Genomic DNA, 15,497 nt, shown 5'->3' with positions numbered 1-15,497 from the left:
CTTTCATCAGCCTTGCCTGGAGAAGGCAATTTGAAACTACTGAATAAAACAAGACAAAAGACGTTAATTCATGATACATAGGCATGCAGGTTTTCCTTCCCAACTTAACCTTTCAGCGGGATTTCAGAAGGTCCTTTGAGGGTTGGACACGTCTTTCTAGAGAAACAATGAGGGCCATGCCCTCGGCCCGCCCACAAATTAAGCCCCACTAAGCCCTTGACTTCAGCCCTAAAGGCCCTGAATATGCCAATATCCACCCCACCGCCTTTGGAAGGAGAGTTCAACTCTCCAGTGAGAGCAAAAGAAAGGAAGTCCACCCTTATTCATGCATCAAGTCACAAATATTTATTTAGCACCTAGTATGTTCCAGGCACTGTTCTGGGCACTGGGTATGCATTCGTGTACAAAGCAGATGAAGCTAACATTTAATAATAAAGCTGACCGGGTGCGGTGGCTCACGCCTGTAATACCAGCACTTTGGGAGGCCGAGGCGGGTGGATCACGAGGTCAGGAGTTCGAGACCAGCCTGGCCAACATGGTGAAACCCCATCTCTACTAAAAATACAAAAATTAGCCAGGCGTTGTCCGCGCATCTGTAATCCCAGCTACTCAGGAAGCTGAGATGGGAGAATCGCTTGAACCCAGGAGGCGGAAGTTGCAGTGAGCCAAGACGTGCCACTACACTCCAGCCTGGGCGACAGAGCAAGACTGTCTCAAAACAAATAATAATAATAAAGCTGACATTTAATAATGATATACATTGTGCTCATCTATAATATGTAATAGCTAACACTTTAACAAGACTTACTGTCAGGCCCTGTTCTGACTGAGTAAACTCTTGATTTTATTTTTCACAACAAAAGGCTGATGTGAGGATGACATTTTATCTTTTTTTTTTGGGGGGGGGTCACCGTCTCACTCTGTCACCCAGGCTGGAGTGCAGGGGCGCCGTCTCGGCTCACTGCAACATCTGCCTCCCGCGTTCAAGCGATTCTACAACTTCAACCTCCCAAGTAGCTGGGAGTACAGGTGTGCGCCACCACACCCAGCTAATGTTTGTATTCTTAGTAGAGACGGGGTTTCACCATGTTGGCCAGGCTGGTCTCGAACTCCTGGCCTCAGATGATCCACCTGCCTTGGCCTCCCAAATTGCTGGAATTACAGGTGTGAGCCACCACGCCCTGCTAAGGGTGACATTTTACAGATAAGGAAATAAGCATAGAAAGACAGGCAGTTGACCGGGCATGGTGGCTCACGCCTGTAATCCCAGCACTTTGGGAGGCCAAGGAGGGCAGATCACAACGTCAGGAGTTCGAGACCAGCCTGACCAACATGGTGAAACCCCGTCTCTACTAAAAATACAAACATTAGCCAGGCATAGTGGCGCGCACCTGTAGTCCCAGCTACTCAGGAGGCTGAGGCAGGAGAATCGCTTGAACCCCGGAGGCAGAGGTTGCAGTGAGCCGAGATCGCGCCACTGCACTGCAGCCTGGATGATAGAGTAGAGCAAGACTCCGTCTCTAAAAAAAAAGAAAGACGGAAACTTATGCTGAAGCTACACAGGAAGTGGCAAAGCTGGGTTCCCAAGCCAGGTAGCCTGCTCTTAACCCCTGCGCTTCAGCAAACATTGCCTGAGCACTGCATAGTATGTTCCAATCATGGGGCCGACTGGATGGATATGGATAAAAAAAAGCTCAGTTCCTAAACCACAGGACCAGCCAGTGGGTGAATGTGGGTGAGACACACAGACCACAAAGTGTACTTGAGTGTAGTAAGTGCCATCACATGGAATCAAAGACTGGAAACCCTGCCAGCAGAGTAAGTCATCCATCAGGTGGACAACCACAGAACACTAAAGAGAGATGGTAACCCTGAAGCCAAGGCTTACTGGGTAAGTAGAAGTTTGCCAAGCAGCAAGGGAGGAAAGGCTATAATAGGCAGAACCGCAAAGACAAAGGCACAAGTGGGGAAGACACTGAGGCAGAGTTCAGGCTCCAACTGTGACTCTGGGCTGGGCATGGTGGCAGATGAGACTCGGTCTCAAAAAAAAAAAATTGTGACTCTGAAAGACTATATCAAATGGCCATTTCTTTCTTTCTTTCTGTTTTTTGAGATGGAGTCTCGCTCTGTCACCCAGGCTGGAGTGCAGTGACGTGATCTCAGCTCACTGCAACCTCTGCCTCCCGGGTTCAAGCAATTCTTGTGCTGCAGCCTCCCGAGTAGCTGAGATTACAGGCATGCATCACCATGTCCAGCTAATTTTCCTATTTTTAGTAGAGACGGGGTTTCACCATATTGCCCAGGCTGTTCTCGAACTCCTGATCTCAAGTGATCCACCTGCCTCGAATGTTTTAATTTTTTTAACTAGTTGCCAACACTAAAAATAGTGGGCCATTCCAGGCCCACTTCCATAGGGCAAGGGTCAGCTGGAGTGAGACACTGTTACCTTTAGCTGCCATATGTGCTTTAAGTTCACCATAAATGTCTTATTTACTTCCTATCTCTGACAGGAAAGTCAATGTTAAATTTTTCTTTTTTGAGACAGGGTCTTGCTATGTTGCCCAGGCTGGTCTTGAACTCCTAGGCTCAAGGGAATCCTCCCAAAGTGCTGTGATTAAAGGTGTGACCACCACACCCAGCTTCAATTAACATGTATATCAGATATTGGGCCAGATGCGTTGGCTCACACCTGTAATCCCAGCACTTTGGGAGGCTGAGGTGGGTAGATCATGAGGTCAGGAGTTCGAGACCATCCTGACCGACCTGGTGAAACCCCATCTCTACTAGAGATACAGAAATTGGCCGGGCGTGGTGGCGCGCATCTGTAGTCCCAGCTACTCGGGAGGTTGAGGCAGGAGAATCGCTTGAGCCAGGGAGGCAGAGGTTGCGGTGAGCAGAGATTGTGCCATTGCACTCCAGCCTGGGCGACAGAGCGAGACTCCATCTCAATAAAAAAATAAACATGTATATCAGATATTGATTTTTTTTGAGACAGAGTCTCACTCTGTCACCCAGGCTGGAGAGCAGTGCTGCAATCTCAGCTGACTGCAACCTCTACTTCCCAGGTTCCAGCAATTCTCCTGCCTCAGCCTCCTGAGTACCTGGGATTACAGATGTGCACCACCACACCCAACTAATTTTTTTAGTAGAGATGAGGTTTCCCTATGTTGGCCAGGCTGGTCTCGAACTCCTGACCTCAAATGATCTGCCTGCCTTGGTTTCCCAAGTGCTGGGATTAGAGGCATGAGCCACCGCACCCAGCTCAGATATCCAGATATTTATTTAGTTAGTTAGTTTTAATTTATTTATTTAATTTTTTGTTTGTTTGTTTTTTTGAGACAGAGTCTCACTCTGTCACCCAGGCTGGAGTGCAGTGGCACAATCTCAGCTCACTGCAACCTCCGCCTCCAGAGTTTGCAGTTCTCTGCCTCAGCCTCCCGAGTATCTGGGATTACAAACTCCCACCATTACGCCTGGCTAATTTTTTGTATTTTTAGTAGAAACAGGGTTTCACCATCTTGGCCAGGCTGGTCTTAAATTCCTGACCTCCTGATCCGCGCGCCTGGGCCTCCCAAAGTGCTGGGATTACAGGCCTGTGCCATCGTGCCAGGAAGTTACATATATATATTTATTTATTTATATTTATATATATTTGTTTGAGATGGAGTCTCGCACTGTTGCCTGGGCTGGAGTGCAATGGCGCGATCTCGGCTCACTGCAATATCTGCCTCCCGGGTTCAAGCGATTCTCCTGCCTCAGCCTCCAAGTAGCTGGGATTACAGGCACCCGCCACCACGCCTGGCTAATTTTTTGTATTTTTTTTTTAGTAGAGACAGGGTTTCACTATGTTGGCCAGGCTGGTCTCAAACACCTGACCTCGTGATCCACCCCTCCTCGGCCTCCCAAAGTGCTGTTACAGGCGTGAGCCACTGCGCCCGGCCCCAGAATTTATTTTTTAAAGAGGAGGTCTCATTTTGTTGGCCAGTTTTGTCTTGAACCCCTGGCCTCAAGCAATCTTCCTGCCTCGGCCTCCCAAAGTGCTAGAGTTACAGTTACAGGCATGAGCCACTGCGCCTGGCCTAGATCAGATATTTAATGCAATTTTTCTTTTTCTTTTCTTTTTTTTTTGAGCAGGGAGAGGTTGGTTTTCACATTTTTAGTGGGAGCCATGGGAGGGTCCTCCTTTGGCAATGGAGGTGCTCACAATTTCTTCAGCCACTCCAAACTGGGGCCTTGGGGGTCCTGGGGGTGGCTGGGCACGGCGGGCATGTTCCCATCATTGCAGACAGGCACTGGGTAGTTGTAGGGCATTGCCTCGTTGGTCATGATGGAGTACTTGGTGTAGGGGCTAAGTGGGGGTAGAATTACAGTGAGGCTCCGGATGACAGAGGACATGACCAGCGCTGGCTCCTTGGCCCAGGAAATCTTGAGGAAGGTGCTGAGTCTCGTGGCCATCTTGGTCTCGGTGGTGATGACAGCGGCCTTTTTTTTTTTTTTGAGATGGAGTCTCGCTCTGTCGCCCAGGCTGGACTGCAGTAGTGCTACCTCGGCTCACTGCAAGCTCCGCCTCCCGGGTTCACGCCATTCTCCTGCCTCAGCCTCCCAAGTAGCTGGGACTACAGGCGCCCACCACCATGCCTGGCTAATTTTTTTTTTTGTATTTTAAGTAGAGACGGGGTTTCACTGTGTTAGCCAGGATGGTCTCGATCTCCTGACCTTGTGATCCACCCGTCTCGGCCTCCCAAAGTGCTGGGACTCAGGCGTAAGCCACCGCACCCAGCTATTTTTTTTTTTTTTTTTTAGATAGGGTCTCGCCCTGTCGCCCAGGCTGGAGTACAGTGGTACAATCTCTGCTCACTGCAGCCTCAATCTCTTGGGTTCAAAAGATCATCCCGCCTCAGCCTCCCCAGCAGCATGCACCACAACGCCCCAGTAATTTTTGTTTTTTGTAGAGACTGGGTCTCATCACATTGCCTGTGGGCGGCAAGCCACCCAGGCGCCAAGGCAAGAGACCGAGGACACGAGCTGTTCCAGTATAATAAAATATAAAACAAGAATAGTTATACCAGATATAGATCTTAGATATGATTATATATGAATATCATTAATCATTAGTTTGTAGCAATTACTCTTTATTCCAATATTATAATAATCCTCGCTGTATAATCATAACCTAGGAGAAACCAGGCCATACAGAGGTAGGAGCTGAGGGGACACATTGAGAAGTGACCAGAAGACAAAAGTGCGAGCCTTCCGTTATGCCCAGACAGGGCCACCAGAAGGGCTCCTTGGTCTAGCGGTGACCCCAGCGTCTGGGAAGACGCCCATTGCCAGGCGGACCGTGGTCTAGCGGTAGCGAGAAGTGTCAAGGAACAACACCCGCTACTTAGCAGACTGGGAAAGGGAGTCTCCTTTTCCCCAGGGGAGTTTAGAGAGGACTCTGCACCTCCACCTCTTGTGGAAGGCCTGACATCAGTCAGGCTCGCCCAGAGTTATCCGGAGGCCTAACCGTCTCCCTGTGATGCTGTGCTTCAGTGGTCATGCTCCTAGTCTGCCTTCATGTTCCATCCTGTACACCTGGCTCTGCCTTCTAGATAGCAGTAGTAAATTAGTGAAAGTACTAAAAGTCTCTGATATGCAGAAATAATGGTGTAAGCTGTCTTTCTCTTTGTCTTCTCTCTCTCTCTGCCTCGGCTGCCAGGCAAGGAAGGAAGGGCCCCCTGTGCAGTGGACACATGACCTTACCTATCATTGGAGATGACTCACACTCTTTACCCTGCCCCTTTTGCTTTGTATCCAATAAATAACAGCACAGCTAGACATTCGGGGCCACTACCGGTCTCCACGCATTGGTCGTAGTGGTCCCCCGGGCCCAGCTGTCTTTTCTTCTATCTCTTAGTCTTGTGTCTTTTATTTCTACACTCTCTCATCGCCGCACACAGGGAGAAGCCCACCGACCCTGTGGGGCTGGTCCCTACAATTGCCCAGGCTGGTCTTAAACTCCTGGGCTCAAGCAATCCTCCTGCCTCAACCTCCCAAAGTGCTGGTATTACAGGCATGAGCAATTGTGCCCAGTGAGGAGTTGACATTTCAACTGAACGAATGAAGCATTTCTCAGTACAAAAACTGTACGAACAGAAGAGAGCAAGCTTGACCCAGAGCCTGTCCTGTCCAGGCACTTTAGCTGGGTTCTTGTATGTATTTATATTTTAGAGACAGGACCTCGTTCTGTTGCCCAGGCTTCTTGAGTGCAATGGTGCAATCATAGCTCACTCTAACCTCGAACTCCTGGCCTCAAGCAGTTCTCCCACCTCAGCCTCCCAAAGTGCTGGGACCACAGACGTGTGCCACTGCCCTAGCTGGGTCCCTGTAGAAGGGCAAGGGAGGAAGAGCAGGCGTGTAGAAGGGCAAGGGAGGAAGAGCAGGCGTGTAGAAGGGCAAGGGAGGAAGAGCAGGCAAGGCCCTCCCCTCAGGAGCACTCTGGCTTGGGGAGCAGCGTGGAGGGATGGTGAGAGATGGCTGGGGCCAGACCCAGGCCCCACCTCTGGCCTGCTGCACATCTTTGTGCAAATTAGGAAAAGGCATCCCTTCCTCCAGGCAGAAACCCACCCCCCGCCCAACTCTGCCCCCCAAGGCCGAAGACTTGGGGAGGAGAGCGGGAGCTGAATTTTACTCAGCCCCATTTCAGCTCTGAACAGAGGATTTCATGCAGGACAAAACAGTCACACTCCTAAGCAGAGGCACTGAGGTATGAGACAACCTGCTATTTCACATCACTCAAAACAACAGGCTTGGGATTGCTCACACCTCTAATCACAGCAATTTGGGAGGCAAAAGCATGTGGATTTCTTGAGTCCAAGAGTTCAAGACCCCAGGCTGGTCTTGAACATGGCGAAACCAGTCTCTACAAAAAATACAAAAATTCGCCAGGCTTGGTGGTACACACCTGTGGTCCCAGCTACTCAGGAGGCTGAGGTAGGAGGATCTCTTAAGCCCTGGAGGCAGAGGTTGCAATGAGTGGAGATTGCACCACTGCACTCCAGCCTGGGAGACAGAGCAAGAACTGTCTCAAAAAAAAGCAACTTCTACTGGGAATATTAAATGACATTTCCATCTGCAAATTACCCTTAACTGGGCCTAGAACATAGTAGGCATGAATAAATGACCTTTTCTCTCTCACTCGTCCTTCAAGATGTACTGCTTCAAGCAAGAAATAATTGCTTTATTATCTCCTTGGGCAGTGCCCAGGACAGGAAGTGCCCCTGTCTGCATGGGGCCCACTCAGATTTTGTGTCTCTAGGAGAGGTTGTCATGGTAAACAGACTGGGAAAGTAAATGCTGGGCAGATAATTGGCTTGTGCTAAGAAAAGACCTGCTTGGACCAGCTAGAAAAGAGCAACACAGTGCTGGGTCTGAGGGAAAACTGCAGAAAGTCCCCCTGGAGGCAGGAAAAGGGCCTGGGGCAAGGTATGCAATAGTCACAGTGATAGATGGGAAATTGACCAATCATTGTGCCAGGTCTATTTCCAAACAGGTTAAAGGTCCCAGGGAAACAAATTGAGCGTCCTGGTACCTGGTTTGCAAAAATGCAGTGTGGCCAGGCACAGTGGCTGACACCTGTCATCCCAGAGCTTTGGGAGGCTGAAATGGTGGGGGATATCACTTGAGCCCAGGAGGTCAAGGCTGTAGTGAGCTATGATTGAACCACCGTACTCCAACCTGGGCCACAGAACAAAACTGTTTCTCAAAGACAAAAACAAAAGTGTGCCAGGCGCTGTGGCTCATGCCTGTAATCCCAGCGCTTTAGGAGGCCAAGGCAGGCGGATCACCTGAGGTCAGGAGTTCGAGACCAGCCTGACTAACATGGTGAACTCCTGTCTCTACTAAAAATACAAAAATTAGCCGGGCGTAGTGGCGTGTGCCTGTACTCCCAGCTACTCAGGAGGCTGAGGTGGGAGAATCGCTTGAACCCGGGAGGCAGAGGTTGCAGTGAACCGAGATGGCGCCACTGCACTCCAGCCTAGGCAACAGAGACACTGTCTCAAACAAACAAACAAAACAAAAGTGTAACTTAGGCCGGGCGCGGTGGCTCACGCTGTATTCCCAGCACTTTGGCATGCCGAGGCAAGCAGATCACCTGAGGTCAGGAGTTTGAGACCAGCCTGGCCAACACAGTCAAATCCTGTCTCTACTAAAAATACAAAATGTTAGCTGGGCCTGGTGGCAGGCGCCTGTAATCCCAGCTACTCGGGAGGCTGAGTCAGGAGAATCGCTTGAACCCGGGAGGCGGAAGTTGCAGTGAGCCTAGATCGCGCCATTGCACTCCAGCCTGGGCAACAAGAGTGAAATTCTGTCTCAAAAAAAAAAGTGTAAAGTAAAAGGATCTGTTAACAATTCCATATCATTTGCCTTTTTCAAGGACTCTGGGCTACAGATTCTCTAGCTCTAAATAGGAGAAGGGAGAAGAGTGAGAGAGGGTGTCAGTACAGGGGCTTCTGAACAAATACGCAAAAGAACGGAGAAACTTCTTTATGCTTAAGGCCAAGCTCAGTGGCTCACACCTGTAATCCCAGCACTCTGGGAGGCCAAGGTTGGAAGATCACTTGAGCCCAGGAGTTCGAGATCAGCCTGGGCAACAAAGCCAGACCCAGTTTCTACAAAAACTTTAAAAAATTAGGCCAGGCGTGGTGGCTCACGCCTGTAACCCCAGCACTTTGGAAGGCCAAGGCGGGAGGATCACCTGAGGTCGGGAGTTGGAGACCAGCCTAACCAACATGGAGAAACCCCGTCTCTATTTAAAAAAATACAAAATTAACCAGTCATGGGGGCCCATGCCTGTAATCCCAGCTACCTGGGTGACTGAGGCAGGGGAATCACTTGAACCCAGGAGGCAGAGGTTGCGGTGAGCCAAGATTGCGCCATTGCACTCCAGCCTGGGCAATAAGACTGAAACTCCGTCTCAAAAAAAAAAAAAAAATTAGCTGGGCATGGTGGTACATGCCTGTAGTCCCAGCTACTGGGGAGGCTGAGGAGGGAGGATCATTTAAGCCCAGGAGTTCAAGGCTGCAGTGAGTCGTGATTGCGCCACTTCAGCCTGGGCGACAGAGAGAGACTCTGTTTCAAAGAAAAAAAAAAAAAAAGAAACTTGTTTATGTTTGACCCTGCAAGGTGATTTAAACACTAATATGCCAAATATATATGTATACTTTTTTCAGATTAATTTGCAAATATTTCCAGGAAGATACATGTAAAACTACTGAGAAGAGTTCTTTCTCTGTGGGACAGCTAAAAAAAAATTACACACATTTGGCCAGGTGCAGTGGCTCACACCTGTAATCCCAGCACTTTTGGAGGCTGAGGCAGGTGGATCACAAGGTCAGGAGTTCGAGACTAGCCTGGCCAACATGGTGAAACCCCATCTCTACTAAAAATACAAAAATTAGCCAGGCATGGTGGTGGATGCCTGTAATCCCAGCTACTCGGGAGGCTGAGGCAGGAGAACTACTTGAACATGGGAGGTGGAGGTTGCAGTGAGCCGAGATCACGCCACTGCATTCTAGCCTGGGTGACAGAGACTCCATCTCAGAAAAAAAAAAATTACACATATTTATTTTTTATTTATTTATTTATTTATTTTAGACAGAGTCTCGCTCTCTCGCCACGCTGGAGTGCAACGACATGATCTCTGCTCACTGTAACCTCCACCTCCTGGGTTCAAGCGATTCTCCTGCTTCAGCCTCCCAAGTAGCTGGGATTACAGGTGCCCGTCACCACACTTGGCTAATTTTTTGTAATTTTAGTAGAGACAAGGTTTCGCCACGTTGCCCAGGCTGGTTTCGAACTCCCGAGCTCAGGCAATCCGCTCGCCTCGCCCTCCCAAAGTGCTGGGATTATAGGCATGAGCCACCGCACCCGGCCTACACATATTTTTTAAATTTTTGATTTTTTGTTTTTTTAAGATGGAGTTTCACTCTTGTTGCTCAGGCTAGAGTGCAATGGTGCAATCTCAGCTCACTGCAACCTCTGCCTCCCAGGTTCAAGCATTCTCCTGTCTCAGCCTCCCGAGTAGCTGGGATTACAGGCACATGCCACCACGCCCGGCTAATTTTTGTATTTTTAGTAGAGACGGAGTTTCATCAAGTTGATCAGGCTGGTCTCGAACTCCTGACCTCAGGTGATCTGCCCACCTCGGCCTCCCAAAGTGCTGGGATTACAGGCATAAGCCACCGTGCCCGGCCTAAATTTGTTTTAAATGGATGCCTCAAGGGAACTATTTTGAGCAGCATGATATACTTACGTAATTTTAATTTTTTTTTTTTTTTTTTTTTTTTGAGACACAGTCTTGCTCTGTCGCCCAGGCTGGAGGGCAGTAGTATGATCTCAGTTCACTGCAACCTCCACTTCCCGGGTTCAAGTGATTCTTCTACCTCAGCTTCCCGAGTAGCTGGGACTACAGGCCTGTGCCACCATGCCTGGCTAATTTTGTATTTTTAGTAGACATGGGATTTCACGATGTTGGCCAGGCTGGTTTCGAACTCCTGACCTCGTGATCCGCCCGCCTCGGCCTCCCAAAGTGCTGGGATTATAAGCGTAAGCCACCGCGCCCGGCCATAATTTTAAATTTTCTAGGAGCTATTTTTTTTTTTTTTTTTGAGAAAACTGTTTTAAGGCACTGTGACATGAAAAGGGCTGCCAGGGACGTGTTCCTCCCCCCACTTCACAGCCAGCACGTAATGGCCCCTCTCCTTGACGACGTGTGTGACATTGTATTGCTCGTTGCCTACATGCTTCATGGAGACCTTCTCGCAGGCGGTGGTGGGCCCATGTACCCCGATCAACAGCATGTTGGAGCCGGCTTTGCTGCAGTCCACCAGGAAGGAACTCTTCTGGCCCACAAAGGCCTTCGAGATCCCTGCCCTCTTAGAGGTCACCTTGCTGGCATCATTTTTTTTTTTTTTTTTTTTTTTGAGACAGGTTCTCACTCCGTCACCCAGGCTGGAGTACAGTGGTGGGATCATGGCTCACTGCAGCCTTGAACTCCTGGGCTCAAACAATCCTCCCACCTCAGCCTCCCAAGTAGCTGGGATTACAGGTGCACACCACCATGCCTGGCTAATTTTTTGTATTTTTAGTAGAGGCAGGGTTTTGCTATGCTGCCCAGGCTGGTCTGGAGCTCCTGGACTCAAGCAGTCCACCTGCCTCAGCCTCCCAGAGTGCTGGGATTACAGGCGTGAGCCACCATGCCCAGCCTTGTTTTTCATACCAAGTCTTCAAAGTCTGGTGGGTCGCCAAGATGATCCTGGCCAGGCTAGACCAAGAATGCACAGACACACACACACACATACACACACACACACACACCCACCCCTGGAAGGACATCTCTTGGAATTTCCAAGACTGATTTTTGTTTCCAACTAAGCAGTTTTCTTGTTGTGTTTATTGGTGTGTGTGTGTGTGTGTGCGTGTGTACGTGCATACGTGCATGTGTGTGGATGTGTGTGTGAAAGAATATTGTGGCCAGGTGAGGTGGCTCACACCTGTAATCTCAGCACTTGAGGCCAGGAGTTTGAGACCAGCATGGGCAACATCGTGAGATGCTGTCTCTACAAAAAATACAAAAATTTGCCGGGTGCAGTGGTGTGCACCTTTAGTCCCAGCTACTCGAGAAGCTGAGGTGAGAGGATTATCTGAGCCCAGGAGGTCGAGGCTGCAGTGGGCCATGATCGCACCACTGCACTCCAGCCTGGGCAACACAGAGAGACCTTGTCTCAAAGAAAAAAAAAGAATTTTGGGGAGGGATGGCATTAGGAGAAATAACTAACATAGATGACAGGTTGACGCGTGCAGCAAACCACCAGGGCACATGTATACCTATGTGACAAACCTGCACGTTCTGCACATGTACCCCAGAACTTAAAGTATGAATAAATAAGAATTTTGCCCTCAGCACCAGCTTGCATGGTGAAAAAAGAAAGAAGGAAAGTAAGAATTTTGCCCTAAGGCACCTATTAGCTGTTTAGAAACCACAGAATTTAGCAACTGTTTTCTTTCTTTAGTGGAAACTTCATAAGAAATTATTTTGGAAAGTTTTGCCTACAAAATTAAAAAGGAGACACGGTGAAACCCCGTCTCTACTAAAAATACAAAAAATTAGCCGGGCGTGGTAGTGGGCGCCTGTAGTCCCAGCTACTCGGGAGGCTGAGGCAGGAGAATGGTGTGAACCCGGGAGGTGGAGCTTGCAGTGAGCCGAGATCGCGCCACTGCACTCCAGCCTGGGCGACAAAGCAAGACTCCGTCTCAAAAAAAAAAAAAAAAAAAAAAAAAAAAAAAAAAAAATTAAAAAGGAGGCCGGGTGAGGTGGCTCACGCCTGTAATCCCAATACTTTGGCAGGCCGAGGTAGGCAGATCACCTGAGGTCAGAAGTTCGAGACCAGCCTGGCCAACATGGTGAAACCCCCGTCTCCATTAAAAATACAAAAATTAGGCCAGGCTCTTTGGCTCACGCCTGTAATCTCAGTACTTTGGGAGGCCGAGGCGGGCGGATCACCTGAGGTCGGGAGTTCGAGACCAACCTGGCCAACATGGTGAAGCCCCGTCTCTACTAAAAATACAAAAAAAATAGCCATGTGTGGTGGCAGGTGCTTGTAATCCCAGCTCCTCAGGAGGCTGAGGCAGGAGAATTGCTTGAACCCTGGAGGCAGAGGTTTCAGTGAGCCGAGAATGCTCCATTGCATGCCAGCCTGGGAAATGAGTGAAACTCCATCTCAAAAAAAAAAAAAAAAATTAACAAGATGCTGAGCATGGTGGTGCATGCCTGTAATCCCAGCAAATTGGAAAGCTGAGGTGGGAGGATGGCTTGAGCCCAGGACTTGGAGACCAGCCTGGGCAACATAGTGAGACCATCTTGCCCCCGATTTTAAAAATAATAATTAAAATGAAAAGGCTGTGGGAAAACATTACATAATAAAGCTGGAAGATTTCCTTCTCATTTGAGAAGGGGTCTGTTTGTTTGTTTTATAGAGACGGTCTTGCTGTGTTGCCCAGGCTGGTCTGGAACTCCTAGACTCAAGCAATCCTCATGCATCAGCCTCCTGAAGTGCTGGGATTACAGGCATGAGACACCACGCCCAGCCTCAGAGGGTTTTTTAGGTTGTTTTGTTGTTTTGTTTTGTTTTGTTTTGTTTTGTTTTTTGACACGGAGTCTCCCTCTGTTGCCCTGGCTGGAGTGCAGTGGGGTGATCTCAGCTCACAGCAACCTCCACCTCCCAGGTTCAAGCCTCAGTTCTCCTGCCTCAGCCTCCTGAGTAGCTGGGATTACAGGCATGCGCCACCACGCTTGGCTAATTTTTGTATTTTTAGTAGAGACAGGTTTTCACCATGTTGGCCAGGCTGGTCTCGAACTCCTGACCTCGTGATCCACCCACCTCGGCCTTCCAAAGTGCTGGGATTACAGGTGTGAGCCACCGCACCCAGCTGTTTTTCTCTTTTTTTAAGACAGAGTTTTCGTTCTTGTTGCTCAGGCTGGAGTGCAATGGCACGATCTCGGCTCACTGCAAACTCTGCCTCTTGGGTTCAAGTGATTCTCCTGCCTCAGCCTCCCAAGTAGCTGGGATTACAGGCATGCACCGCCACACACAGCTACTTTTGTATTTTTAGTAGAGATAGGGTTTCTCCATGTTGGTCAGGCTGGTCTCAAACTCTTGACCTCAGGTGATCCGCACCCCTCAGCCTCCCAAAGTGCTGCGATTACAGGCGTGAGCCACTGCACCCAGCCTCAGAGGGTTTTTTAACCTGATGATGCGTATCGAAATAGGAAGACATTTTTATTAGTAAATTTGACTTTAGTATTTTTAGGTGAATATGTGTTTTTTCTCCATGGTGGCAGAAGAAGAAACACATTATCGGATCGCCAAAAAACCTAACCATGACAGAGTGTAAAATTGGAGAAACAGATATGGTTTACTTTAGTCTACCAGGGACAATTATGTGGCTGTTTGTGTAACATAATTGTTACTTGCTACTTTTTCTATGGCTGACGATATGCAAAACTCTCTGGGCCAGTACAAAAATTGTGGGAAATTTACCAATGGCTGGAAGCAGTGGCTCACGCCTGTAATCCAAACACTTCAGGAGGCAAAGGTGGGAGGATTCCTTGAGGCCAGGAGTTCAAGACCAGCCTCAGCAACATAGCAAGACCCCCATCTCTACAAAAAATGTAAAAACCTAGCTGGGTGTGGTGGCATCCAAGTAGTCCCAGCTACTCTGGAGGCTAAAATACAAAATTACTAAAATACGAAATACTACATTACTAAAATACAGAATTACTGAAAATACAAAATTAGCCGGGCATGGTGGCCAGGGACTACTTCAATTTCTCTGCCTTCTCTTTGTCAATGATGACCAGGGTATAAAGGTATCTGCTGCATCGAACTTTAAACTTCACATTGTCCTTATTTTTCTTTTTTTTCTTTTTTTTCTTTTTTTTATTTTGAGACAGAGTTTTGCTCTTATTGCCCAGGCTAGAATACAGTGGTGCGATCTCAGCTCACTGCAACCTCCACCTTCCAGTTTCAAGCGATTCTTCTACCTCAGCCTCCCAAGTCGCTAGGATTACAGGTGCCCGCCACCATGTCCAGCTAATTTTTTATATTTTTAGTAGAGACGGGGTTTCACCATGTTGGTCAGGCTGGTCTTGAACTGCTGACCTTGTGATCCACCCGCCTAGACCTCCCAAAGTGCTGGGATTACAGGCGTGACCCACCGTGCCCGGCGCATTGTCCTTATTTTTCTTGATCTTGTCAGATTTGGCATCCTTTTGTCAGGCTGTGAGCAGAAAGACCTTGATTTCCTCAATTTTCTGAGGCATGGCAACAAGGAACACAGGGAGCAGGCGGGGACCCGGACAGTGAGCAGCGACCAAGGAGAGCTTGAGTTTATTATAAGAGCCTAGAGCCGCCACAGAGACTTTTAAGCAGGGACAAACACTTTTTTTTTCTTTTTTTGAGATTGAGTTTCACTCTTGTTGCTCAGGCTGGAGTGCAGTGGCGCAATCTCGGCTCCCTGCAACCTCCGCCTCCCGGGTTCAAGCGATTATCCTGCCTAGCCTCCCGAGTAGCTGGGATTACAGGTGCCTGCCACCACACCCGGCTAATTTTTTTTTTTTCTTTTTCTTTTCTTTTTTTTTTTAAGACAGAGTCTTACTCTGTTGCCAGGGCTGGAGTGCAGTGGCACAATCTCAGCTCACTGCAACCTCCACCTCCCAGGTTCAAGCAGTTCTCCTGCCTCAGCCTGGGATTACAGGTGTCTGCCACTACCAAACACCCAGCTAATTTTTTGTATTTTTAGTAGAAAGGGGGTTTCACCGTGTTGGCCAGGCTGGTCTCGACCTCCTGACCTCATGATTTGCCCACCTCGGCCTCCCAAAGTGCTGGGATTACAGGCGTGAGCCACCTCATCTAGCCCGGAGTTTCACTCTTGTTGCCCAGGCTGGAGTGCAA

General features: G+C 48.9%; 1 protein-coding gene across 1 annotated transcript; it reads right to left on the bottom strand.

Moving 5' to 3' along the window:
* Window positions 1-4,200: 4,200 nt before the first annotated feature.
* On the bottom strand, window positions 4,201-4,455 carry LOC109023658 (NADH dehydrogenase [ubiquinone] 1 alpha subcomplex subunit 3-like). Its single transcript, XM_055365977.1, has one exon. The coding sequence runs from the start codon at window positions 4,453-4,455 to the stop codon at window positions 4,201-4,203; it is 255 nt and encodes an 84-aa protein (XP_055221952.1).
* Between the last annotated feature and the right edge of the window lie 11,042 nt (window positions 4,456-15,497).

This window comes from Gorilla gorilla, chromosome 18 (genome assembly GCF_029281585.2).
Source record: "Gorilla gorilla gorilla isolate KB3781 chromosome 18, NHGRI_mGorGor1-v2.1_pri, whole genome shotgun sequence".
In the NCBI taxonomy this organism is placed as follows: domain Eukaryota; kingdom Metazoa; phylum Chordata; class Mammalia; order Primates; family Hominidae; genus Gorilla; species Gorilla gorilla.
The sequence above is the reverse complement of the archived record's forward strand: the minus strand, read 5'-3'. Positions and strand labels throughout refer to the sequence as shown.